At 49.4% G+C, this 26,569-nt stretch overlaps 1 protein-coding gene across 9 annotated transcripts in view; it reads left to right on the top strand.

Annotated features, from left to right (window-relative positions):
• LOC147729834 (complement factor B-like) overlaps nt 1-26,569 on the top strand; it is an 877,333-nt gene that overhangs the window by 218,529 nt on the left and 632,235 nt on the right. For all 9 annotated transcript variants that reach the window (XM_086954737.1, XM_086954730.1, XM_086954734.1 and 6 more), the window contains one exon: nt 15,168-15,307. In XM_086954737.1, coding sequence (XP_086810863.1) covers nt 15,168-15,307 — 140 coding nt within the window. The remainder of the gene's footprint in view (nt 1-15,167; nt 15,308-26,569) is intronic.

The raw sequence follows: 26,569 nt of genomic DNA, 5'->3' as shown, positions 1-26,569 counted from the left end.
CACCTGGAGACGATACAGCAGGGACTGAGGGAGGCCATGGTAGATGGAATTGGAAAAGTCCAGGCGGGAGAGAACCAAAGAGATGACAACCTGAGTTAGAGCAGAAGGTGGTAAGAGATGGCTAACTTTGCGGATCTTTCTCAGTTGATACATACAGGACGAGATGACAGCGCCCACTTGGGCTTTCAAGGAAAGCTCTGCATCAATGATCACGCCCAGACTTTTCACTGATTTGACCGAAGGTGGAAGGGGGCCAAATTCAGTGGGCCAGAACTGTGGACCCCAGTGAGCAGAACTGGAGCCGGGAAGGAGCAGCTCGGTTTTTCCTGGATTCAACTTTAATTGATTCTCATTCATCCAATGTAGGATGTGAATCATAGCGGTGCGAAAGGTGTTAACAGCATTGGAAGAGTTGAGGGGAAAAATTATCTGCAGATCATCAGCATAATTATATACCGTGATGTCTCAGTTCTTAAGTGAGTGGATAAGTGGGCGAAGGTAAAGATTGAATAATAATGGCGAGATGGAAGAGCCTTGGGGTACTCCACAAGACGTGGAGGTTTTTGCTGCGGTGTACGGGCCCAGGCGCACAGCCTGAGTACGTCCAGTTAGAAATGACGCAATCCATTTGAGGGCAGTACCCTGTATGCCTGCCTGGCCGACACGGTGGAGAAGGATGTTGTGGTTCACCGTGTCGAATGCGGCAGACAAATCCAGGAGTACAAGGACTTGAGGGATGCCCGCATCCGGATTTCTCCTCAGTGTATCCAAGACCGCGAGGATAACAGCCTCAGTTGAATGGGCGGGTCTAAAACCGGCCTGGTTGGGCTCCAGGTAGCCAGAAGTCTCAATGAAATTAGAGAGACAACGGGTGACATATGCTTCTGTTAATTTAGAAAAGTAGGGAAGGAGAGAAATAGGGCGAAAATTTGAGAGATCGCCGGGATCAGCTCCGGGTTTCTTAAGAAGGGGCACTAAAATGGCATTTTTAAAGGAGTTAGGAACAATGCCGCTCCCCAGAGAGCCATTCAGTAGGGATAGAATGTCATCCGGTAATTTAAGGCAGATATCCCGCAGTACTGATGGCGGACAACAGTCGTTGGGGGAACCCGACTGGACCCGGTTAGCAAGGCCCGCTAAGGAAGTAAAATCAAGGCCGGGAAAGGTCGTGAAGGTCAGGGGATTATCGGAGGAAGGTTCCGAGATGTACGACTGAGGACAGGAAGGGATAGAGTTTTTTATTTTTATAATCTTTTCAACAAAAAAAGTGGTTTAGAGCATCGCATGTCACTTGGGAGGGGGTCTGGGCTGGGAGGGTTCTGTCATCCGTGGTAAGTTCATTCATGACCTGAAAGACTTCCTTGGATTTATTGACCGCTGATGAGAGTCTGTTGGAAAAGTGGTCTGACTTAGCTAAGATGATGGCAGCTTTGTATTCTCTCCGCACCAAGATATAGAGCAGCCTAGCTGAATCGGAGTAAGTACGCCTCCAGATCCGTTCCTGCTGGCGCACTTTCAATTTAAGTTGCTTAAGATCATTCGTGAACCATCTGTGAGAGGAATGATGCGCATGCAGGGAAATTTCGTAAGTGGAGCGAATTGATCACTGGCCGACTTTAACCAGGTGCTGATGTCTCTGTCCAGTGAGTTAATGTCAGAAGGGTCAGTGAGGTTCGTACATGGACGGGTATCAGCCAAAGCCGTAAGGAACCCCTGGGAGTCAAGTGCACTCCACTTCCGGGCAAGACCACCAGCCATAAGAGGGGCGGGGGTTGTGCCAGCGACTGTAATAATGGTGTCGACTAGAAAATGGTCCGACCAGACACAAGGGGAGATGACTGGCTCGGACAATGTTAAGTTGTAGGTCCAGATCTGGTCGAGAATATGACCCTTGATGTGGGTAGGGTGAGATACCTGTTGAATCAGGTTCAAACTGTGGAGTGAATCAAAAAACTCAGTAGCCGAGGAACCGGCCTTAGGGTCGTTGTACCAGTAATTGAAATCACCGAAAAGGGCGAGACTGGCATGGTGTGTCAATAGGACTGACAAATGTTCACTCAGACAAGTGGGAAAAGATGTCATAGGGTATGGTGGACGATAGAGAAGCAGAAGCGTGAGGCACCCATGTTGGTTTCGAGATTGAGGAGCAGGTTATCCACCTCAGGTATAGGGAGGGAAGATGAAGAAAAAGAGTTAAGACGTTTAGAGATGATAGCAGCTACCCCACCCCCAGGACGATCTCCCGGACGATCAGCGTGGAGGATGTAATAGTCGGGAGGGAGGGTCGCCAAAATGTCTGTGAGAGACTCAGAGGTGTGCCAAGTCTCTGTTAACAGAAGTATATCCGGTTTATTGGTGGACAGAAGAATAAAAAGCTCATCATGATGCCTTACTATAGAGCGTGTGTTCAGATATGTTACCCTGATGGTCTGGTTGCTTGTAATGGAGGGAGCAGGCACGTTACAAATACTAAGGTCGGGGGTAGCTGAGCGTTTAAGACCCAGAGAATCTATACGCCTAACGGCAATGGGACATAATGGAAGGGGGGGGGGTATTGTAGCTGTCTTAGTGATTGTGGCGTATATGTGGTAGAATGGGCAACATGACTGGCCCCTGGGCCCGGTATAGCGCGGACGGGCGTAGACGGGCTAGTCTTAGGCGCGTCTTCGGCGCGCGCCCGCTGCGCACGTCCGCTGCGCATCCTGGCAAGTGAAGGCTAAATAGCCTCTAACCCGGAAGTCGGGGAGAGCTAGAGCGCGTCCCCAACCAGCCCTAAGATGGCGGCTGCAGCTGGTGGGCGGCTCGAGTACCCTGTTTCCCTCTGCACTAACGGAGCATCCCGCGGCGGATAGGGAATAGGGGAAAGAGTGAGTGCAAGTGTCAGCAGATAGTAAACATAAAAACACAATTTAGCAATACATTTTAAAAAACGCCGAAGTCACAAGAATGAGACTGAACAAATGTGACAGAGCGTGAATGGTGAGCGCTACAATTTTAAAATAAATGAAGTCCTCTGTGCTGAGCTAACTGGTGCAGATCTTCAGTAAAAGTGTTATCCCAGAGCCAAGGGCTCGTTCTGCCTAAATAGCCTCTAACCCGGAAGTCGGGGAGAGCTAGAGCGCGTCCCCAACCAGCCCTAAGATGGCGGCTGCAGCTGGTGGGCGGCTCGAGTACCCTGTTTCCCTCTGCACTAACGGAGCATCCCGCGGCGGATAGGGAATAGGGGAAAGAGTGAGCGCAAGTGTCAGCAGATAGTAAACATAAAAACACAATTTAGCAATACATTTTAAAAAACGCCGAAGTCACAAGAATGAGACTGAACAAATGTGACAGAGCGTGAATGGTGAGCGCTACAATTTTAAAATAAATGAAGTCCTCTGTCCTGAGCTAACTGGTGCAGATCTTCAGTAAAAGTGTTATCTCTTGCTTTTTGTAACAAATTCTCAAGATAATTTCTTTTTGTGAATTTTGTATGTATTTTATTCTCTCTCTCTTATGTCCTTCATTTTGTCACCCACTGTTATATGTCCATGCAACACTTGACTGTTTAGCAAATTCTACATTAATGCTTTTTGATGACAATAAACTTTTATGGCACACAGATCTGTTCTAATCAATCCACCTTCTAGACTCAAGATTGTAGCTAACAAATTAATAGAAGGTTGGCCTACAGTTAGTGTAAGCTTTCTAGGGGAAGTCAGGTCTTAAAATATTCTGCAAATTGGTACAATGTTCCTACAGGTCCACTCCAAAAATGTCATCAATTAATTGTCTCCAAATGGAAGATATAGATGTTCTACATTGGGTTTACATATCACACTGCTTAGACTCAATAAAGAACACAGGTCCAACACAGGTTTTTACAGACTGCATGCTAACTCTGCACTCCAGACCATCGCCTAACATACAGATCACATTGTAAGCTTCTTTTTATGCTGTGACCCATGAGCTGTCTTCCCTGCTCATGCCTCTGGCCTGCTCATTAGCTTTGCTTACACATGACACTGCTTGTTCTTTTACATCAATATTTCACACTGCCACTTTGAGAAAGATTGACCATAACGCATTGTGGGCCCAAGCCCCGGGAACTCATCGAACAAGTGACTTACCTTTTGTAATGATATATCTGTAAGAGGCATATATTAGTTATAGATTCCTTACTTTGGAATTACCCCCAGGCGTCAGACTGGATCCGGAGAATTTGTTTCTTTGCAGTCCCGCTGCGCGCCGGTAGGTAGCGTCAGTGGACTCCGGGTTCATTGTCGGCATGGTGATCGCCGGGATGACATGGCAGTATCTACTTAGACGCCGCCCGGTGCGCTGATGCCAGTTATTTACACATCATTCCACGTCAGAAGCGCAGAGCCATGCAAGACACTGATCACTGGTGCACAAAACTAGGGCCCTCAGTGGGAGTCCCTTACATGGGAAGCCAGTTCATAGAACGGGGAGGATGGGTGGGGAGGTTAGGGATCTATAACTAATATATGTCTCTTACAGACACCAAAGGTAAGTAACTTGTTCATCGGAAAGAGACCATTAGTTATAGATTCCTTACCTTAGAATAGATACTCCAGCAATACCAACCCCAGGGTGGGTCTGCGAACTAAGTTCACACCAAAAGGTCCTGGAGAACTGAAAGGCAAAAGTAGCCATCTCTCCGTACTTGGCGGGCAGATATTATTGAGGGGGACTCCACGTCCTTAAGCAGTAGTGGCTGCCGTTGCCCTGGCGGAATGGGTGTGCAGTCCTACCGGAGTTTCCTTTTTCACCCAAGAGTAGCAGATCTCAATACAAAGGACGACCCATCAAGAGATGGTCCGTTTTTGCACAGTCCGATCTTTCCTGGCGCCCACATAGCCAACAAAGAGTTGATCGTCCACCCAGAATTGTTTTGTGTGATCCAGGCGGTGGAGTCTCTCCACCTCCTTGGAAGGATGCAGAGGCAGGAAGAAGGTGGGCAAAGTGATGGTCTGTGCTATGTGGAAAAAGGTAACCACTTTGGGAAGAAAAGAAGGTTGAGTTCAAAGGACAACCTTGTCCGGATGAACAGCAAGGAAAGGAGGCTTAGAAGAAAGAGCCTGAAGCTCACTGACCCTGCGAGCAGAGGTGATGGCAACTAGAAAAGCAATCTTTAAGGTCAAGAGTCTGAGAGGACAGTTATGTAGTGGTGCGAAAGGAGCACACATGAGGTAAGTTAAGACCAGCTTCAAGTTCAACTGCGGCATTATGAAAGGAATAGGAGGAAAGAGGTGAGTAATGCCCTTAAGAAATCTATTTACAAAAGCGGACTTGAGAATAGAAAACTTATCAGGAAGTTGAAGAAAGGCCGAAATGGCCGAAAGATAGCCTTTAAGAGTGCCCAGAGCAGAGCCCTGCTGGGCTAAAGAAAGGATGAAGAGGAGAACCTCAGAAAGAGGGGTACTAAGTGGATCGACAGCCTTTGCTGTGCACCATGCCACAAATTTGTTACATCTACTGGCGTATATCATTTTAGTGGAGGCATGCCTGGCTGTCAAGATGACATTACAGACTTCAGGAGGAAGGTCAAAAGCTGTCAACTATCGCCACTCAATCTCCACACAAGAAGGTGGACGCTGGACAGGTTCGGGTGGAGGACCGTCCCCCTGTTTCTGCAACAGAAGATCCTCCCGTAGAGCTCGGGATACCAGACTCTTCTTGCCCAATCCGGAGCCACAAGAATGACTTGGACCCGGTTGCACTTGACTTCTTCAGCACTCTGGGCAGAAGTGGTATAGACGGAAAGGCATATAGAAGACCGCAATTCCACTTGCAACGAAAAGTGTCACTGAGCGAATACCGCCTTGGCAAATCCAACTCGCAGAATTGCTGACATTGCGCGTTCTCTTCGGTGGTGAACAGATCTAACCAAGGCTTTCCCCACTGCTGAAAGAGACCTTGCACCACCTCTGCGTGAAGATGCCAGTCCTGCTCCATCATGAACCAGCGGTTGAGTTCGTCCACCCTGCCGTTCACCTGTCAGGTGTTGAACCACCAGGGACATGCCTTGATGTTCCAGCCATGTCCAGAGGTGAAGAGCCTCTTGACAGAGTGTCCACGACGCCACCCCGCCATGTTTGTTACAGTACCACATGGCAGTGGTGTTATCCGTGAACACCTGCACTACTCTTCCTTTAACAGAAGAAAGGACTGCTTTCAGTGCAAGACGAATTGCTTGGAGCTCCAGAAGGTTGATGTTGAGCCCGGACTACACTGGGGATCTCTGATTTCCGCCTCGCCCATGTGGCCTCCCCATCCCAGAATGGACGCATCTATCACCACTGTGAAGTCTGGTTGGGGAAGGGAATGCGATCTGCTGTTGTCCCAATCCTGGTTTGTTAGCCACCACTGCAAATGCTGTGCCGTGCCCTCCGAGATCTTGACGACATCGGAAAGACTGGAACCCCTGATCTGCGCAAATGAGCTGCGACCACCACCATCACTTTCGTGAACACCAGAGGGGCGCTGGTAAGGCCAAAGGGGAGCACGGCAAACCGAAGATGTTCGTGGCCTACCGTGAACCGTAGGTAACGCCTGTGGAGTGGCTGGACGAGAATGTGGAAGTAAACGTCCTGCAATTCCAACACTACCTTTCACTCTCCATGGTCGAGGGTAGACATAACCTGAATTAATGTTAACATTTTGAACTTCTCCTTCCAGATGAAGCAGTTGACGTCCCTGAGATCAAAGATAGGACGCAGGCCATTGTCTATCTTGGGCACCAGGAAGTAGTGGGAGTAGCAACCATGAGCTACTACTGGGACAGGGACTCTCTCGATAGCTCCCTTAGCCAAGAGAGCCATAACTTCTTGATAGAGAAGGACCAAGTGATCATCCAACATGCGATGGGATGTTGGTGGCATGGAGGGAGGGTTTAGTCTTGAATCGGAGGGAGTAGCCCCTTCGAACTATCTGCAAAACCCACCTGTCCAACATGATGTTGTGCCAGTGGGGGAGGTGATGGTGGATCCTGCCGCCCACTGGTAACTGGTGGCCATGAATGGTCAGACTAGGAAGGCTTAGAGGCTGCTGCAGCAGGGTCACTGGTGGACTGGCCCCCAGACCCACGGCGGTGGGTCCCACTTCCCCGGCCGCGCAGAGGCTGGTTAGCTCACGCTGGGTTGTGACCCTGGGTGGAACGTGATGTGGCACCCCTTCCTTAGCCACGAAAGGGGCAAAAGGAAGACGGCACAGGCCGAGAGGTTGCAGCGAGGCCCAAGGATCTTGGCGTAGCTCTAGAATTCTTGAAGCGCTCGAGCGCACTGTCTGCCTTGTCCCCAAACAGGCGACGGCCATCAAAGGGCATTTCAAAAAGAGTTGATTGGACATCCCCAGAAAAGCCAGTGGATTTCAGCCAGGAGTAGTGCCTTAGGGCTACTGATGTATAAATCGTTCTACCCAATGAGTCAGCGGTGTCCAGCCCACAGCAGATGGCGAACTCTACTGCATCTCTCCCCCCTGCGACTGCACAGGAAAGTGTGACCCGGGCCTCCTCCCCTGGACACTGTGGCAGCACTTGTGCAACCATATCCCACACAGAGTCGGTGTAACGGCCCAAGAGACATGCAGTGTTCACCGACTGCAGTCCAAAGCTGACGGAAGAAAAAACCTTCTTCCCAAGATGGTCCATCTTCTTTTATTCCCTATCTGGGGAAGCAGAAGAGAACACACCTTTGGATGTTGATTCTTGGAGCACTAAGCTCTTGGGGGCAGGCTGATGGGATAGGAAAATAGGGTCGCCCGGGTCCAGGCGGTGGCATTGGGCAATCATCCTATCCACAGGAGCCCCTGTGCTGGGCTTTGACCAAGTGCTGAGAAAGATGTCCGTGAGGGCCTCATTGATAGGCAGCAGGGGCTCCAAAGAGGTCGCTGCCGGCTGAAGCACCTCAGTCAGGAAATTAGTCCTGACTGCCTCCCAGATATTCAGAGTTACTATCTGGCTTCCCAACTGATAAATATTAATGGGTGAGTCACAGACAGAACCAGCATACAGAATTGATAGGCATGCATTGGGAAGAGGCGGACACTTAGCAGCCGTCTACCGCAAATAACAAGGAAATCAGCTGCCACCACATACCCATGAGGTCATTAGAGCATGGCAAACCATGCACAGGCTACTGGGGTGGGAGTGGCGGCTAACCCAACAGACACTGCTCTGGGAAAGCGACAGGCTGAGAGATGTAGGCCATCTGCAGGGGTTCCGTAAGTGGTGCCTAATAGGCCTGGACACCCTGGGGGACATGCAGAGGGGTGGGAAAATGCTAACCTTTGCTGAACTTCAGCATCAATATCAACTGGCTGACTCAGAACACTTTTACTTCTTACATACAGCTGCGTCACGCCATACACCACCATATAGCGGAAGGGGAATCTGTCCCGGAGTACTCCCCCCTTAAAGACCGCCTTCTACTTGATCCAATGATAGATAAGGCAACATCTCTCGCGTATAAAAAAAATCATGAATAATCTCCCGGACCATCTCGCCTCCCTTAGGGCGCACTGCGAGACTGATTTGGGACTGATAGAATATGATGATTAGCAGGAAGCAATCCGGAGTCCAAGGGAAATCGCCATTAGTGCACGCTTCCTGCTGGTCCAACTGAGGATACTCCACAGGTCATACACCACCCGGACGTTGTATCATAAACTAGGCAGGGCAGACTCAGAACTTTGCATTAGGGGCTGTGGTGAGGCAGGCACTTTCTTTCGAATAATCTGGGAATGCTCGCAATACAATGATATTGGACTCGAATCTCTTGAGGGATGTCCGAAGCCCTTGAAACACAAATTCCCCTTGATGCTCGCTGGCACTTACTGGGCATCACAGGCAAAACTTGCCTGCCGCCTCATGTAAAAACTTGGCTGGATTTAGTCTCTGGCGTGCAAAAGCGCAATATAGCTAGACTATGGGGTGTACAGGAAATAGAGATGCTCAATGCGTGGAAACGAGACCTAGACTGGTGCTGAAAAAACTTTCTATCAGAGCAGGGGATGCCCCAAAAAGTGGGAGAAAATATGTAGTGCATGGGACATGTATAGATCCTTGACACACACTGACACCGCCGAAGGGGACTGATGGGTTACACCTAGCAAATAGTTGAGAGAGGAGTACATTTTTCCCTCATACACACAGAATGTAATACTGTACCCCCAACCTGCACTACTAATGTTGAATGACACGTTATTTACTATGCAATGATGGGATATTTACAGGTTTGTTCTTTGAATAAAAAAAATTATTTTTTTTAAGACCTGACTGCCACTGTAGGAAGCTCAAGGCCTAAATCCTCAACCGCCCTACGCATCACCACAGCATGGGAGGCTCCCTCCTCCATGGCCACACTAGGGGGAGAAAGCATGCCAAGGTCTGGGGAGGTAGCCAGACCACTGGCCTCACCCAACTCCTCTCTGCAGTCTGGCTCATCAAGCTGGTCTGCCAAGGGTCAACAGTCCGGGAAGGAAGGGAAGCTCAGAGCCGTTGAGCCGAAGGACGACGACGACCTTTCGCGTCCTGCGTCGTCTCGGCCAATGGACGGGAAGAAGGCAAAGAGCGACGGTGCTTGTTTGCCTTCCTCTTGTGCTTTGACTTACATGAAGAGGCATAGTGGTGACCTGCAACGGTCCCGCGACCTTCATCTCGACCAGGTCCTTGAGCGGCGCGGAACTGACTGCCGGGCCTCCAGAAGCTTTCGAGACTGCTCCTGCAAAGACTTCAGGTTCATGGTCCGACATTCGGAGCATGACTTCGGGTCATGGTCACGCTCCATGCACCAAAGGCACTCGAGGTGCGGTTCCATGGCTGACATCAACTTCTGACAAGAGTCACAAGGCTTACCTATGCTCACCAGAAGATGAACAACTCAAAAAAATTGTCTACAAAAGTCGAAAACTCACTAGTCAAACAAGCATTGGAAATGCAATAGGTCTCGCATTAGAAAAGTTGGAGCTATTGGTCTTGTAAATGACAATTATTTTATTTATGTGTTGGTTTTTAAAATAGCTAAATTGATACCTTTGTCATTTACAATGCTAATAGTTATAACTTTTGCGAATGTGACACCTATAGCATTTGTTACTGGTATTAAACATACTTTGCCCTGGCTTAAGCAGAGCTTCACATGACAAAAAAATAAAAGGCCTTTTTGCGCGTCCCAGGCATATCATTTTTTTAAATAGTTTCAATACATCTACATGATTCACAGGCAGCGTGTTCCCAGTTGGCAGAAAGGTATATTTTTACTGTGCCAGCTTTGTTGTGGCTGGCCCGGTCCTTCACTCCTAAGCCTGGCAAGAAAATGGCGAAGGACGTGGTGGGGAGTGGGGGTGGGAGGACAGGGGGTGAGGGAGGTGGGAGGGAGAGGGGGGCAAGTGTGAGGGAACGACACGGCGGGCAGGGGAGGGTGCGGAGCGGGGAGAGGTGCGACACGGCAGGCAGGGGAGGAGAGTAGGAGGAGGGGGGAGGAGAGTAGGAGGAGGAGGGGGGAGGAGAGTAGGGGAGGCACGGCCTAGCGGCCGTGCAACCAAGAAGTGAGGTGGCGGAGCTGGGGGAGGCTGTGAGAGAGAGAGTGGGCAAGGCAGGCGGCTGGGGGCATGTGCACGCGCTTTTAAGCTCAATGCGCATGCGCATTGAGCTTAAATTTCACGGGCACTGCAAGGAATCGCCACGATTCCTTGCAAGTTGGTTAAAGAGTGTTTAAGCCCCCATAGTCTCGCAAGCTCGATGCGGGAGAGAGCGAGAGATATGACCATAATGAGAGGGAACGACACGGCGGGCAGGGGAGGGTGCGGAGCGGGGAGAGGTGCGACACGGCAGGCAGGGGAGGAGAGTAGGAGGAGGGGGGAGGAGAGTAGGAGGAGGAGGGGGGAGGAGAGTAGGGGAGGCACGGCCTAGCGGCCGTGCAACCAAGAAGTGAGGTGGCGGAGCTGGGGGAGGCTGTGAGAGAGAGAGTGGGCAAGGCAGGCGGCTGGGGGCATGTGCACGCGCTTTTAAGCTCAATGCGCATGCGCATTGAGCTTAAATTTCACGGGCACTGCAAGGAATCGCCACGATTCCTTGCAAGTTGGTTAAAGAGTGTTTAAGCCCCCATAGTCTCGCAAGCTCGATGCGCATGCGCATCGACAGGCGAGACCTAAAAATGACTACGGTTACCGCTCTTTCCGGATCTGCGCTGGCTGGCGCGAAAAAAGAAAGAACTGACGGCAGCACGCAGGGGTGGCGACTAAGTAGATACTGCGATATCATCCCGGCGAACATGGAGTCGACCAACACCACCTACTGACGCGCAGGGGTACTGCTAAGAAAAAAATCTCTGTATCCAGTCTGACGCCTGGAGGTAATTCTAAGGTAAGGAATCTATAATTAATAGTCTCTTTCAGATGTTACTTTTAGACTCTAATTGCTGGACCTAATGAACTAAATTAAATAAATTGGCCACAATCCCCCACCTTCTCCAAATTGAAGAGGAGAACCAGAGTATGATTTACAGTCATTCTGGTACATTCTTTCATTCATTACTTGACCCTCCATGCTTAAATCCTTTCACACTCTGACTTTGATGGTACTCCTATATCGAACTCTGAGAAGCAGACTGCATTATAATAGAATGAACAATGTTTATATGTTAAGTAACATAACACAGGCTTGAGCCTGAGAACACATAACTTATTTTTACTTACTTTGTGTGCAGCACGTCTCGTTCCTCTCCAGTATGATTCGCATCCCAAGCATTGACTGCAGTTTGCCAAGTATTTTTCTGTTTCATCTTAAACTTTACATGCAATTGCTCCCTTCACAAATGTATGTTAAAACATATTTCAGCCTTGACAAAGACCAGGCCTGTGAGTCTAAATGCGGTTAAACAATTGCTGGTGGTCCCTATAAAAAATAACATACGTATTAGTGAGACAACCTTTACAAGCAACCTCTAAAGGGATATATGAAGCAGAACAATAATGACAACTTGTGAAAGAACTTTTTTTGCATTAAGTTCTTGCTTTAAAAAATGCGCTTTTTAATATCAAAACCTAGATTTACGGCCTGAATTAGATCTTGGCCGATGGGTTACTCCATCACATCAGTGAGGGATATCCCTCCGCTGCAATAGAAATCCCATAGGATATAATTGGATTTATATTTCAGCGGAGATCTAAATCAGGCCCTTAATGTTCTACAGTAAGTGAACACATAAGGAGCATGTAAACAAATCACTTAAAATAAACAAGTAAGGAATGGACAAGCATGCACATTCTTGCAAATTAGAATCTTACGTAATTCACTACTTCTAAATTTCCAGGTAGACCACTTAAAAATCCAGGACTAGAACTACTGACCCAAATAGCCAAAGAGCAGAAGGAACACCATAATACATATGGTTGCTTATCAGATAGTGAAGCTATACAACAAAGAGTAAAGCAATTTGGAATGCACTACTTTGAAACTATGATGTGTGAGTATGCTTGAATGCAGAATGGCATTGCTATGTGCAGGTAACAGTTTTGTGCCGTCATAAGCAAAACAACCACAAGAGCTAGAATCATGGATAGAAACAGGAAACATGCAATTGAGATGCAAAGGACGTAGAAAATGATGAAGACACATCCCTAAATGATACAATGTAATCAGATAGGAAAAGGATACACACCATTTAATGTATGTTTAGTTTTGGCTGTGCATATTTTAACATGAAGGTGAGTAATAACCATCTTGGATTATTAATGACCTAGAAGAATGCAAGGGCACTTCTATCTACTGTGAGAGACCTCCCATTAGTAGCACCGTTTTCCATCAGTCTTGCTTCTTGGGAGGAGGGGTAAAAGGCATCCCATGATGTACACTATATTTTGTAGGTTGGAGCATGATAGACTTCTCGTCAGTCAGCAGCTTTATCTGGGTTCTTGCTTCTCCAGTAGCTCGGGAAACTGGATGTGGAGAATGGGTAGGCAGCGCATCTTTGCATGTGTGAGTGGCTGTGGTCATGCCAGTGATCCCAGTCCTCTGTTCAGATGCCAAGGCCACAGGCTGACCTGTTGCTATTGACTTGGGTGGTGAGCACAAGAGACCTCTTTGCTTACTTCAAAGTTATGAACATCATTTCCAAACACATACATCATTTTTGCAGGTAGGTAGGAAAAGACAGCAGCAATTGGAGGCAGGCGGGGAAAGAGGCCATAACAATGACTACTTGTAAATCATGCTAAAACCTTAGCCAATACATACATATGGGGACCCTACTTTGGACGTATTTTACCTCTGATGTAGCCAACCACTATTCACACACACATGCACTTACAAAACTATCACACCTCTTACAATTATGGGGAATAAGAGGCCCATTCAAGGCAAACTTCAGAGATTTACACAGGGAGACTCAGAGGGGCGGTTTCCCTACTGGGTTGCAGGTAAAAAGGTCTGTAATCTAATCCTATTCATCAGCTGTCACTAGCTATTAAGTGTTTCATGGCCCTACTCATGTGCGTTAGCCATCCATGATAAGAGGAATAACACTTAGAGTGTGCCTCGGGCACCCAAAATAACCAGCACTCTATTTTTGAGCAACAACCAAAATATTATGGACACTTGTCAAGGAACGTGACACAAGTCTCGTAAGTAGGAAAAAATACCAGGGTGAGTCAGCACCCAGCACAGGAGACACTGGTGAGAATCTTCACTTTTTTCAGCTGTCCCTTCTCAAGTGATTCCTGTTGTAGAATCATGACCGGGATTTCGGGGTGTAAATATTGTTAAGACTTTTCCCATCCCTTCAGGACCAATTGTGCCCAGCAATGGCCCTTCCAGGAATGAGTGCTGGATGCTATTAGTCCCGCACTGTAACACCACCACTCGGGACAGATGAAAGGGGACTCTGGGTGTCAAATTTTCAGAAAAGTATGGGGTTCGCAGGTTTCCGTAGGTGCCAGACAACCCGGGCCCAATTACTGCAGATATCCACATCCATGTAGTGATTTCAATTAAAAGCAAAACTTAAGATGTTGCAGGGCCTTTCTTGTCCCAAGCGATAAGCCTGTCCACACAAATACAGTCCTGTTTTATCCGAAGAAATGTGGGAATGCTGAGCGTATGAGTTTTTAGAAATATCTAGGGTTGATACTTGATAGGGTTGCCTGGGTGCTTGCCGACTCCTGGCTGAACTACCCCATCTGCCCACAGCCTCAGAATGATTATAATTCAAATAATTCAAAGTAAAATCTACATGTTTTCTAGTGTGTTTTGTAGCCTGCCCTTTTGCTGGTGATAGGCCCACCCACACAAGGGTGGTATCATTTTTATTGGGAGCAGTAAAGGATTGCATGATGGTAAGGATTTTGCCAGAACCTTTCCTTAAAGGAATGTGGAAAAGGTCTGTGATTTTAGCAAACGTTCACTTTTGCAGGTCGTGCTGCATAAGAACTTGCAGTGGAATCAGTGCAAGCCAAACCATTCCAGACTTCCCCAGGGGTCATGTTTTCAGATATTGCGAGGCTCAGTATGTTTCCTCAAAGCTTTTCCAACCTCCAAACTCACTAATAAGAAGCAGAGTAATGACCCTCAATAACGTTTAGAGGTACAAAGTCATATCCTACATGGTGCACGTCTCAGCTGGTTGCATGCTGGACTAAAATGTCCTACAGTGCCACTCATCCTTATGCTCAGGCTCCAAGTATGGCCTCTGTTGTGGCCACATGGCAGCAGCTGTGCCATGCAGTGTTACCTACTCCTGTATAGCTCATCTTTTTGCCCGATCTTCTTTTCCTACATTTCATCTCGTTGACTTATGAGTCAAAGTTTGTCTCTTAGACAAAAATGTAGATGTTGTTCTGCACTGAGCCATAGTGTGTTCTGATGGAGGAAACAGCTTCAGAGACCTTTAAGTGCCACTCTCAGTCAAGAACTAATACTTTTGTCCCTTCAGTAGACCCCAAACGCCTACATATATTGTCTCCGGTTTATCTCTAAGAAAAGCATTCAAGGCACATTTAAATACCTTTCTGTTCCATGAGATGTAGTTTTACTCCTGCTTTCTTTTTGGGACAGCGCCAGTACGCTTCTTTTGAAGCAGCCGTCACGCTCCTAAAATAAATGTTTGTTCATTCATATTGATCTTTGTTTTTTTTTTCTCTTCTTGTGACTTTTCTTTCGTTTTTCATAGCTGAGGGGTCTTCAGATCTGTCCCTTAACCCACTGAAGAATAAAAAGCACAACATTGTCTTTGTGGTTGAAGCTTCAGCCAGTGTCGGTCAAGAAAACTTTGACAAGGGTCTCAGTTTCATCAAGAGATTTACAGAGAAGGTAAGAGCATTGTTGTGTACAGTGAGATCTCTTAAATCTTAAGTCCACACTCTCACTACAGGCTGACTGCAGGAGATTGGAGCATGCTTATGTTTTTTGTAGGTTGCTTGATAGAGGTGTAGGCATGAAAACAGTGTGCCTACGTAAGTCCAGATTCCATTGAGGCCCATGTCTCAGCTCGTTAGACTTGCATTTTGAGTGTGTACATGCTGTAAAGGACACAGACAAGCTGTCCCTCTCTATGAGGTGCAGTTGTTCATATTTTTATATAACTATTGTTAATTCATTTGATTCATACACGTCTCGCATTATTTCAATATTTCTGATTAAAATGCATTCTTAGTGTACAGAAATGCAATTTTAGTAAACATTGTATCCATCTGCAAGTATTAAAACAGTCTTTCTTGCCAAAGTGTTTTTTTAGATCTACAACTAATTTGAATTCAGTTACCCGAAGCCAGAAGGTGGTATTACTGGGTGTTGTACTCTGCTTATGAAAGACAAATTTATAAAAGCAAACTCATCACCCATTCACTTTGTGTGGCACGGTCAACAGTAGCAAAATGGTGCAAGAAGGTTTAATGCTCTGGAAGTGCTGGTAAATAATCTTGGTTATCACAAATATCTTGTGGGCGACCTGTAGGACATAGAAAATATCTGAATGTATCAGCGCTGTTTGTTGACTATAATTATGAAGGGCTCAGTTAAATTGAAACAATGTTCCGTGTTCTAGAGTTTGGCGACCTTTTGGGTGTTTCACATAATGTGTAACTTGTTTGAATGGAAATCGATGCACATCATAGATTTAGGTGAACAACTTACACATGACAGGCATGTGTAGCAAACAATCCCTTGGAAAATACGAGGTGAGAAATATGGAAAATCATATTTTTTGTTTTTTCCATGGGGTAACATTTTCCCTCATGGACAATCCCTTGCCACTATACCCCCATTGAAATATTAGGGCTGTCTGAGGACAAATGCTCCTATCCAACTCTGGAAAGGCACATATTCAAGCTTTTTATATGAGCATATTTAGATGTGTTTCTAGCATAGCAAGAAACTTGCAAAATATTCATGAGTACTCACAAATCTCTGAGTTTGTGGATGCTCACCACTGCCCACACACAAACACTCACCATTCTGTCAAATTAAGTCTGAGCTGTAGGCACAAATGTCCCCAAATCTGATTTCTGTGAATCAGGTCATTTTTACCATTGAGCAATTTTTTGCAAATGTAAATTTCATCTGCAAATTGAAAAAAAAGTGAATACAATCTTAAGGGTATAGGTACCAAAATGTATGGATGTTCATAAAAGTGGAGTTACACATATGTCTTCTAGCGACCAGAGGAGCGACCTCTGATCCTGCTCGCAGGCAGGTCGCTCCCCACGCTGCTGCATGGCTCTGCCTGCATTGTTTTTGCCTAATCTTGTATTTTCCCCGTGCCTAACTTGCTTTCTTGCACAGACTTGTTTTTTTCCCCATGTGCCTGTACTTGTTTCCTTGCCCACACTTGTTTTCCCCTGTGCCTGACTTGCTTTCCTTCCCAGACTTGTTTTTATTCTCCTGTGCCTGTACTTGATTTCTTGCCCAGACTTGTTTTTATTCCCATGTGCCTGTACTTGTTTCCTTGCGCAGACTTGTTTTTCCCCTGTGCCTGACTTGCTTTCTTGCCCAGACTTGTTTTTATTCCCCTGTGCCTGTACTTAATTTCTTGCCCAGACTTGTTTTTATTCCCCTGTGCCTGTACTTGATTTCATGCCCAGATTTGTTTTTATTCCCCTGTGCCTGTACATGCTTTCTTTCCCAGACTTGTTTTTATTCCTCTGTGCCTGTACTTGTTTTCTTGCCTAAACTTGTTTTTCCTTCCTGTGCCCAGTTCTCCACAGCCTGCCCATTTTCCCCGCTGCTGCGTCCCTGTGGCCCTGCCCCCTGCAATCCCATTCGCCGCCCCACTCCTGCCTCCCAGCTGCTCCTCCCTCCCACATCCCCTCATATGGAGGCCGTGCAGTGGACGCGAGCAGCAGGCGCGCCGCTGGGGTGCCAAAGTCGCGGCCAAGGCAAGCACGTCTGCGCCCATTGCGCCTGGACCGTGCACAGGACCAGGACCCCTGGACCCTGGAAACGCCATGACACCCGACACCGCTACGATGCCAGAACCTTCCACGCACTCAACACCGGACGATCACACTCCTGCTCTCTGGCCGCACCGAAGTGCACCCACGGAGCTTTCACCTGCCAGAACTGCAGCTTCACAAGCATCCGCCCCACCATGCTGCCGACCAGGAAAGAACCCAACCACCTCAGATGCATCATTCTCAACACCCGCTCCACCCGCAAACACGCCGTTGAACTCTGGGACCTACTCAACTCAACCTCCCCAGATGTCACCTTCCTGTCGGAGACCTGGCTGAACCCCGCCTCAGCACCCGACATAGCCATAGCTGTCCCGGAAGGCTACAAGATCACCCGCAGGGACTGCACCAACGGAGCAGGAGGAGGAATCGCCATCGTTCATAGGAACACTCTCAGAGTCTCAACCAACCCCGAAGACAACCTTAGCACCGCCAAACACCTGCGCTTCCAGATCCACACCGACCCCAACACCACCCTCAGAGGAACCCTCATCTACAGACCCCCGGACCCTGACCACAGTTCAGCGACTCCATCGCCGACGTCGTCAGCACACACGCCCTCGCCTCCACGTATTACATCCTCCTCGGGGTCCTGAACTTCCACCTCGAGACAACAACACCAACTCCACCACCCTGATCGACAACCTAGCCAACCTCGGACTCAGACAACTCGTCACAACACCCACCCACTCCGCCGGTCACACGCCTGACCCCATCTTCTCCACAAGCCCCCACATCTCCTTCAACCACCCCACCGAACTCCACTGGACCGACCATTGCTGCATCCACTTCACCTTCAAGAAACCCACCACGCACAACTAGAACAGCCAACTGAAGCTCAACTCGGACAAGACGGAGGTCCTCATCCTTGGATCCACCCCTTCCGCCTGGGACGACTCCTGGTGGCTGACCGCACTGGGAACCGCTCCAACACCCATCGACCTGCATGCAACCTAGGGGTCATCCTTGACTCCACCCTCTCCATGACTAAACAGGTCAACGCGGTCTCCTCCTCCTGCTTCAACACCCTCTGCATGATCTGCAGGACCTACAAGTGGATCCTCACTTAAACAAGAAGAACAGTCACCCAGGCCCTCGTCAGCAGCAGGTTGGATTACGGAAACGCACTCTAAGCAGGAGCCTCGGCCAAACTACTGAGACGGCTCCAATACATCCAGAACGCCTCTGCACGCCTGATCCTCGACTTCCCTCGCCCCAGCCACACCACACCCCACCTGAGAGAGCTGCACTGGCTCCCGGTCAACAAGAGGATAACCTTCAAGCTCCTCACCCATGCACACAAGGCACTCCACAACACCAGGCCAACGTACCTCAACAGAAGAATAAGCTTCTACACCCCCACCCGCCAGCTCTGCTTTGCCGACCTCGCCCTTTCCACAGTCCCCGTCTTCCGAAGAGTGACCTCCAGTGGTAGATCATTCTCCCACCTCGCTGCCAAGACCTGAAACACCCTCCCCATCCACCTACGGCAGACCCAAGACCTGCTGACCTTCAGAAAACTCCTCAAGACCTGGCTTTCCGAGCAGTAGCAGCATTCCCCACCCCAGTGCCTTGAGACCCTCATGGGTGAGTAGTGCGCTTTACAAATGATACAAATGATATGATTGATTCTAAGAATAGCAAACGACCCTTTAAAAACAAAGAACACTGACATTCACCAGTTATATTTAACTGACCTAAGTATAACGTGGACCGCCATAGATTTCAGATGTTCATCAGAGAAGTAATATATGTTGTCATAAGTACTGCATCATAGAGGTGTGTAGTATATATGTAATTTGGTAGGTATTCATTGCTTGGTTTTATATTGTATGTGTTTGTATTGCTTTCAATGGAATGTGACATTGCTGGAGTTGTATGAACACTCTACATTCCAGGTTTCCTGTATTTATAGGAGTGTTATGGAATGCCACATTCATTCTTGGCAGCACCTACAATCATACCTGTATTCATTCTGTTAGAAATGGGATCCCTGGCTGGCCAAGGCTTGCGCCAAAGTCAGTCAGAGACCACCACTCTAAGTCAGGGCAAGGGAGTTACACGCCAAGATAACCCCTGCTCACCCTCTAGGTAACGTGACGCGAGCAGCAACGCTAAACTTGGAGGCTATGTAGGTTAAGTGTTTGCGCGCGCACCCAGCAACAACACCCAGAGCCCACCACAAAGGAAACTCCACACAAGGTTATATATAAAAATAGCCTTTGTATTATACCAAAACACATTAGATAAAAACACACACTTTACAATGTGTCAACAGGCACGGGCAGAATTTACAGGGGATATGTACAAGACAGGGCCACATGGACCACTGTCAGGAATAGTCACTTTTAGAACTAGCACTTAAAACATAGAATATAAATCACTGTAGCACAAAATAGAAAATAGAGCACACAACCAGTAATTACTGGTAACAGGTAAGTACCACCTACGAAACCCTAACCACCGTAGGAAAATATTACGCAGGGAACCAGGACCTCACTAGCACACCTGTACTAGAAAGAACAACCACCTAAGTATCACCATACATTTAGGGGTATAGGCATAGAAACAATACACATGATGTATAAACCAAAACATTCAGAGGTGTAAGAACAAGGCACATGACGCATAAAAACATGTTCAGAAGTGCAGGGAAGGAAAAATTGTGCAGGAATCACATTGGCAAGTAAATCACAAGTTGTGCAAGGTGCACATAGGCACAACACCAGAACTGTCCCAAATGTCAGGGTCCTAAATGGAGCAGCTGCCCACTAAATGCTGGGCAGCTGTGGCAGGGGGCCTGGCACCACTGTGCCTCCTGGCTCTAGGTAGGGCTTTGAACAGGAATGGGGTGAAAACCACGTGTGAGCCTTGCAGGCTCGGTGCCCAAAACCAACGGTGCCCCATGGAAGCCCTCGTGGGCTTAGCAACAACTGTGCCTCAGCCCCTCTGGGCTCGTTATCCAACTTTGCCCCCTGAGCCCCACTGGGCTCTGAAGAGACTGTAATGCCCCCAAGAGCCTTTCCGGGCTCGACAGAAATGCGGCTGTTTAGGTGGAGTCCCCACTGGGGACTCTGCCCCCAGGAGCCCTCCGTGGGCTCTACACCAGTAACAATGCCCCAGGACGGAGCCTCTCAGACTTTGGAGGAATGCCCCACTCGTCGGAGCCCGACCGGCTCTAACTGAACAATGCCCCAGGTCAGGAGGAGCCTCGTGGGAGCCTCTCTGGCTCTCGGACACTAACTTCCCCCTGGCCTGCCAAACGGAGTCCCACTCACCGGGGCAGCTCCTCTGTCTCCCTGGGGCAGGCACCGACAATGCACCTCGGGCCCCCCTCCTCTCACCTTCCCGCCGGTCAATTTACCTCACGTGGCTCTTCTCTGGTCGGATGCCGGCTCCTCTCCACCTCCTCCACGGGGCTCTCCCTCGCTCTTGGGAGCCCCAGGGGAGGGATGACGGCTGGCTTTCTCACAAGGCAGGGGCGCGGGGTGGCCTTCCGTCCGCTCCCTGTCGGGCTCCCAGTACTTCCAGGTGCGCGTGGGGAAGCCCTCAAGGTCGGGCCAATCCCTGCGTGGCCCCAAGATGACGCAACGGGAACCCTGCCCAACAACAGCTCGGCACAGCTTTGTATCTTCCCGGGCTCAACACGGGGTCGGCACCCGTTCTAATAATGAAAATTAGGATAAATATGCGGGGTGGGCAGCCGCGAAAGTGGCATAAGAGCGCTACCAAGAGCTTAGGGGACAATTAAAGTGCTCCCAGCGCTATAAGTAAAATACAGCGATCCCAAGCGCTAGGGCAATTAAAGAGCTTCCAGGCGCTTGAGGCAGATAACACGCTTCCAGGCGCTTAAGGGGTAAAGACAGCGCTCCCAAGCGCTAGCGGTGCACCAGTCCAGTAAAAAGACTTTAGGCAGGCAGGGGGGCAAGGCTGGGCCCAGGGGCCAGCTTACTGGCCCTCCAGGCAGGGAGGCAGTCCAAGTGGCGGTTCCTCCTGGCGCCAGCAGCAGCAGCCCCCCTCAGATAGGATCCTGGAAGAGAACAAATTGTAAGGGGACACAGCCCCTTCTTATACTGTAAAATCCTTTGTCTTTGCTCAGGGTGAGGGGAAAAAATAGTCACAGCTGGTTTGTGAGCACTCTTGATGTGCTCAGCCCCTCACTCTATTCTCTGGCAGGGCTAGGGTCATTAGACGCACCACAGGGGGCGAAGCCAGCATTGTGTGGGGAAAGCCATCCCTATTCAGGACCCAGGTGCACTCCTCCCCAGCCATCAGTATGCTAATCTCTCTACTCACCACCGAGCAGACCCATCCAGACGCCTGGAGCCAGGCTCACCAGCCAGCTCCAGCACACTCACAGCAACACGCAACACGCACACCCATGTCTAGAAGTGGCACTTCCACACTAGACACATACACGCCGCATACATCATTGCGCAGCATTCAATCCCATGAGTCCGCACATACCAGACTCGAGCCTGCACACCTCACACATCAGGAACTACCAGGGACACAGACATTCCCCATGCATTCCTATGGGAGGGCAGGCCAACCTTACCCACGCACTCAGAGTGTACACGCACTTTCCACTGGGACCCAGTGAAAGTGCGTAGAAACCAAAAATCACTACCACTAATTCACATTAAAAAAGTAAAAAATGAAGGGGTGAACCTGCCAGAAGGGCCAGGTCCAACACATTCCTACTACAAATTCATTAAAGAAGATTACACCAGTATACTTCTGGAAGTGTATTAATGAGGGATTACTACATTGATTTGGCGACGACCTGGTTATTTTTTCTCTTCCTCGTCCTTCAAGACCCTTCTAGTAATTAGCTGGCGTTCTTCAATTCAATGCTTATCTACATTGCAAACCAAGTTCTTCAATTCAAGGCTCATTTACATTGCTTTTTCAAGTACACTTTCACCTAAAATTGTACTCAAAATGATTCACGAAGAGCCAGTTCGCTTCTACAGGGGAAAACAACTGTTCCAGCTATTAGATTCATCGGATCTGTGAGTTTTGTTGGTACAAGTTAGTGCGAGTGTTTGTTTGTCGTAATTCTTGATGAAATCACAACCTAATTGCATTGGGTCCCCACTATCGACCAACAGCCTTGTTTTCATTTCAACCTTACTGGCTCCAACGATCTTGCGCGCTCCTTGTTGCTTAGTTGCAGCTTGGATCCTGCGCGTTCCCCGTTGCTTGGTTCCGGCTCCTCCATCTTCACGCAAAGCATCCGTGTTCGTTCCAGCCACAGCAAAGCATTCTGGGGCAAACCATGACATCATCGGGTCATGCAACGCAACATCTACCCAGTGTGGGTGCCGCCATCTTTATTATTTTCATTCTTGAATCCGATCTTAGGTGGGTTGAAGCGCTAGTCTCCCACTTCGCCTAATCTATATAGCCCCTCACCTTCCCGCGCAGCGGTGACGCGCAGCGGTAGCGCCGTAGACGCGCCGTAGACGTGCCGAAGAGGCGCCTAAGAGAAGCCAGTCTGCGCCAGTCCGCGTCAAGACGCTTCCTGCTTGCTGGCGGCCAGGCTCTTTCACAATGGTAGGGCTCCCACTTTCCTATGATTCCTCATCGCTTCTCGCCCTACGTCCTTCCACTAATCTGTTATGTCGTCACACGTTCCTCCCATCCCTCACTGAGTACCTCTGTAAAAGCTGTAATTGGAGCCCATCTTCCCTTCACACCTGCCCTTCACCCCCTATTCAGGAATGGAGAATGTTCCTCCTTAATTGTAGGTCCTTATGCAAACATTATACCGAACTGCATATACTGATTGAAGAGCTTAAACCTGAGGCTCTCTTCCTAACTGAAACGTGGCTTCACACAGATAACGATCCGACTACTGTATGGGCCACCCCACAAGGATACACGCTTAAAAGACTGGATCGCCAGACCGGGAGAGGTGGGGGACTGGCCATCATTTATCGAGACAGCTATAAATGCCGTATCACCCCCACCACCTCACCAACTTGTGAGAGCTTTCACTTTTCACTAGAATTCTCCCCCACTACCACCTTTTCTGGCATCCTAGCCTATCGCCCACCTGGCGCTCTTAACAATTTCATCACTAAAATAACAGACCTTGCTGCAAGTCTCTTGTTGTCCTCGCCTAATTTCACTCTGTTGGGGGATCTCAACCTACATCTAGATCACGGGTACTCATGGTACGGCCCGCAGGCCAGGGGCGGCCCGGCAAGCCTTCCCTGGCGGCCCGCGGACCTAGCAGACATGTACCCGTGTTTAAATTTTTTTTGTTTTTTTACAGTGTCAGCAAAAACCCCTGCGGCAGCGCGACTCAGACTGCTGCTCTGTGGGGGCCAGGCGATTCCCTTCGTAGTCAGAGTGGGGCTGCAGGGGGGCTAAGAGGTGACAAAGCCTCATTAACATACAAAGTGTCTTTTGAAGACATGTGAAGTGCTCCGGTGAGGCTGTGTTTGTGGGTGTGCCTGCCCAGAAGCTGTCTCAGCCCGGGCACACACGGGCAAGGTGAAGGGAGGGAGACAGGGAGGGAAAGGGAGGGTGAGAGACAGGGAGGGAGAGGGAGGGAGGGAAGGAGAGTGATGGCAGGAGAGTGATGGCAATAGAGTGATGGCAGGAGAGTGAGGGCGAGGTAGAGTGAGGGAAGGAGAGAGTGAGGACGAGGGAGAGGGAGGACGAGGGAGAGGGAGGGAGAGCAAGGGAAGGAGAGAGTGAGGGAAGGAGAGAGTGAGGGAAGGAGAGTGAGGGAGGGAGAGGGAAGGAGAATGAGGGAAGGAGAGAGCGAGGGAAGGAGAGAGTGAGGGAGAGGGAGGTCGAGGGAGAGGGAGGACGAGGGAGAGGGAGGGAGAGCAAGGGAAGGAGAGAGCGAGGGAAGGAGAGAGCGAGGAAGGGAGAGAGCGAGGGAGGGAGAGAGCGAGGGAAGGAGAGAGTGAGGGAGAGGTAGGACGAGGGAGGGAGAGCAAGGGAAGGAGAGAGCGAGGGAAGGAGAGAGCGAGGAAGGGAGAGAGTGAGGGAGGGAGAGAGCGAGGGAGGGAGAGAGCGAGAGTGCGGGAGGGAGGGAGAGGGAAGGAGAGTGAGGGAAGGAGAGTGAGGGAAGGAGAGTGAGGGAAGGAGAGAGCGAGGGAAGGAGAGAGCGAGGGAAGGAGAGTGAGGGAAGGAGAGAGTGAGGGAAGGAGAGAGTGAGGGAAGGAGAGAGTGAGGGAAGGAGGGAGGGAGGGAGAGGGAAGAAAGGTGAGGGAAGGAGAGTAAGGGAGCCCGCCAAGAGTGAGGGAGCCCGCCAAGAGTAAGGGAGTCCGCTAAGAGTGAGGGAACCCGCTAAGAGTGAGGGAGCCCGCTAAGAGCGAGGGAGCCCGCTAAGAGTGAGGGAGCCCGCTAAGAGTGAGGGAGGGAGACAGAGTGAGGGAGGGAGACAGAGTGAGGGAGGGAGACATAGTGAGGGATGGAGACATAGTGAGGGAGGGAGACAGAGTGAGGGAGGGAGACAGAGTGAGGGAGGGAGAGAGAGGGAGACCGAGGGAAAGAGGGAAAGGGAAGGAGGGAAAGGGAAGGAGGGAGAGGGAAGGAGAGAGGGAAACAGAGGGAAGGAAGGAGAGAGGGAGACAGAGGGAAGGAGGGAGAGGGAAACAGAGTGAGGGAGAGGGAAACTGAGGGAGAGGGAAAGAGAGTGAGGGAGAGGGAAAGAGAGTGAGGGAGAGGGAAACAGAGTGAGAGAGAGGGAAACTGAGGGAGAGGGAAACAGAGTGTGAGAGAGGGAAACTGAGGGAGAGGTAAACAGAGTGAGGGAGAGGAAAACTGAGGGAGAGGGAAACAGAGTGAGGGAGAGGAAGACAGAGATGGAGAGGTAGACAGAGATGGAGAGGTAGACAGAGATGGAGAGGGAGATATAGAGAGTGAGACATTCAGAGTGAATGAGACAGAGGGAGAGAGGGAGTGAGCAAGACAGAGGGAGAGAAAGAGTGAGACAGAGGGAGAGACTGAGTGAGACAGAGGGAGAGAGGGAGCGATACAGTCAGAGTGAGGGAGACAGATGGAGACAGAGAGACAGAGGGAGAGAGAGGGAGAGAGAGTGAGGGAGAGAAAGAACGAGAGAGAGAGAGAGAGTGAGAGAGAGAGAGAGAGAGAGATGTGTGTATGCCGGGTCTGGTGGCTCAGTGGACGAAGGCGTCCGCTGCGGGGACCTGTGATCAACCTCATGGTCACAGATTTTTTCTTGTTGCTCTAGCCCCGCCTTTTCCCCCACTGACCCCGCCCCCACCAGTGCGGCCCTCGGACATAAACCACACTGTAAATTTGGCCCCCTAGAGAAAGTTTGTGAGTACCCATGATCTAGATGATCCTCACGACACTACAGCTAATAATCTTCGTTTCAACTTACAAGCCTTGGATCTACATCAAAAGGGCTTTCACGTAACCCGTAATAGGGGTCATCTTCTTGACCACATCTATAGTAATATAGATGCTCTTGTGGTGGATCCCCCTACACCACTACCTTGGACCGACCACTTTTTGATACCTTTCACTTGGCGCACAAACCCCCCTCCCTCGACTCTCCATCCTGCTAGACATCGAGGAAGGAAGTGGTTCTCACTCCCCCTCCCTGCATGGGAAGACGCCCTTACTAGAGACCCACCTAGGAAGATAACGAATCCCAGCACAGCCACCAACAACTTCGATGGCTGGATCTCCAGCACACTCGATCTGGTCCTCCCCATACAATTTAGTAACTCCATAAAAAGACCCAAAGCCGCCCCATGGTATACACCTGCCCTTAAGACCATGAAATTAGCTTGCCGTAAAAGCGAGAGAGCCTGGAGACAGGACTACTCCCAACTCAGGAAAGCTGAATATAGAGCTGCCATCAAGCTCTACAAACAGGAGATAAAGGTGGCACAAGCTTCTTTTTACGGTGGCAAAATTAATGCAGCCGCTAATGCCCCAAAGGAAATTTTTAAAATTGTCAAATCCCTTATTTCACCCCCTGCCGAGTGTCCCTCTGCCGAGGGCGCCCAAAATCGCTGTAACGATTTGGCCGTTTTCTTCTCCCAAAAAATCCAGGCCATATACTCCTCATTCAGGGACGCTAACAATGATACGGAACCCCTCGTATCTATAACCTCCGATTCCTCTG

This window comes from Lissotriton vulgaris, chromosome 2_1, assembly GCF_964263255.1.
Source record: "Lissotriton vulgaris chromosome 2_1, aLisVul1.2, whole genome shotgun sequence".
Lineage (NCBI taxonomy): Eukaryota > Metazoa > Chordata > Amphibia > Caudata > Salamandridae > Lissotriton > Lissotriton vulgaris.
This window is presented reverse-complemented; position numbering and strand designations above follow the sequence as displayed.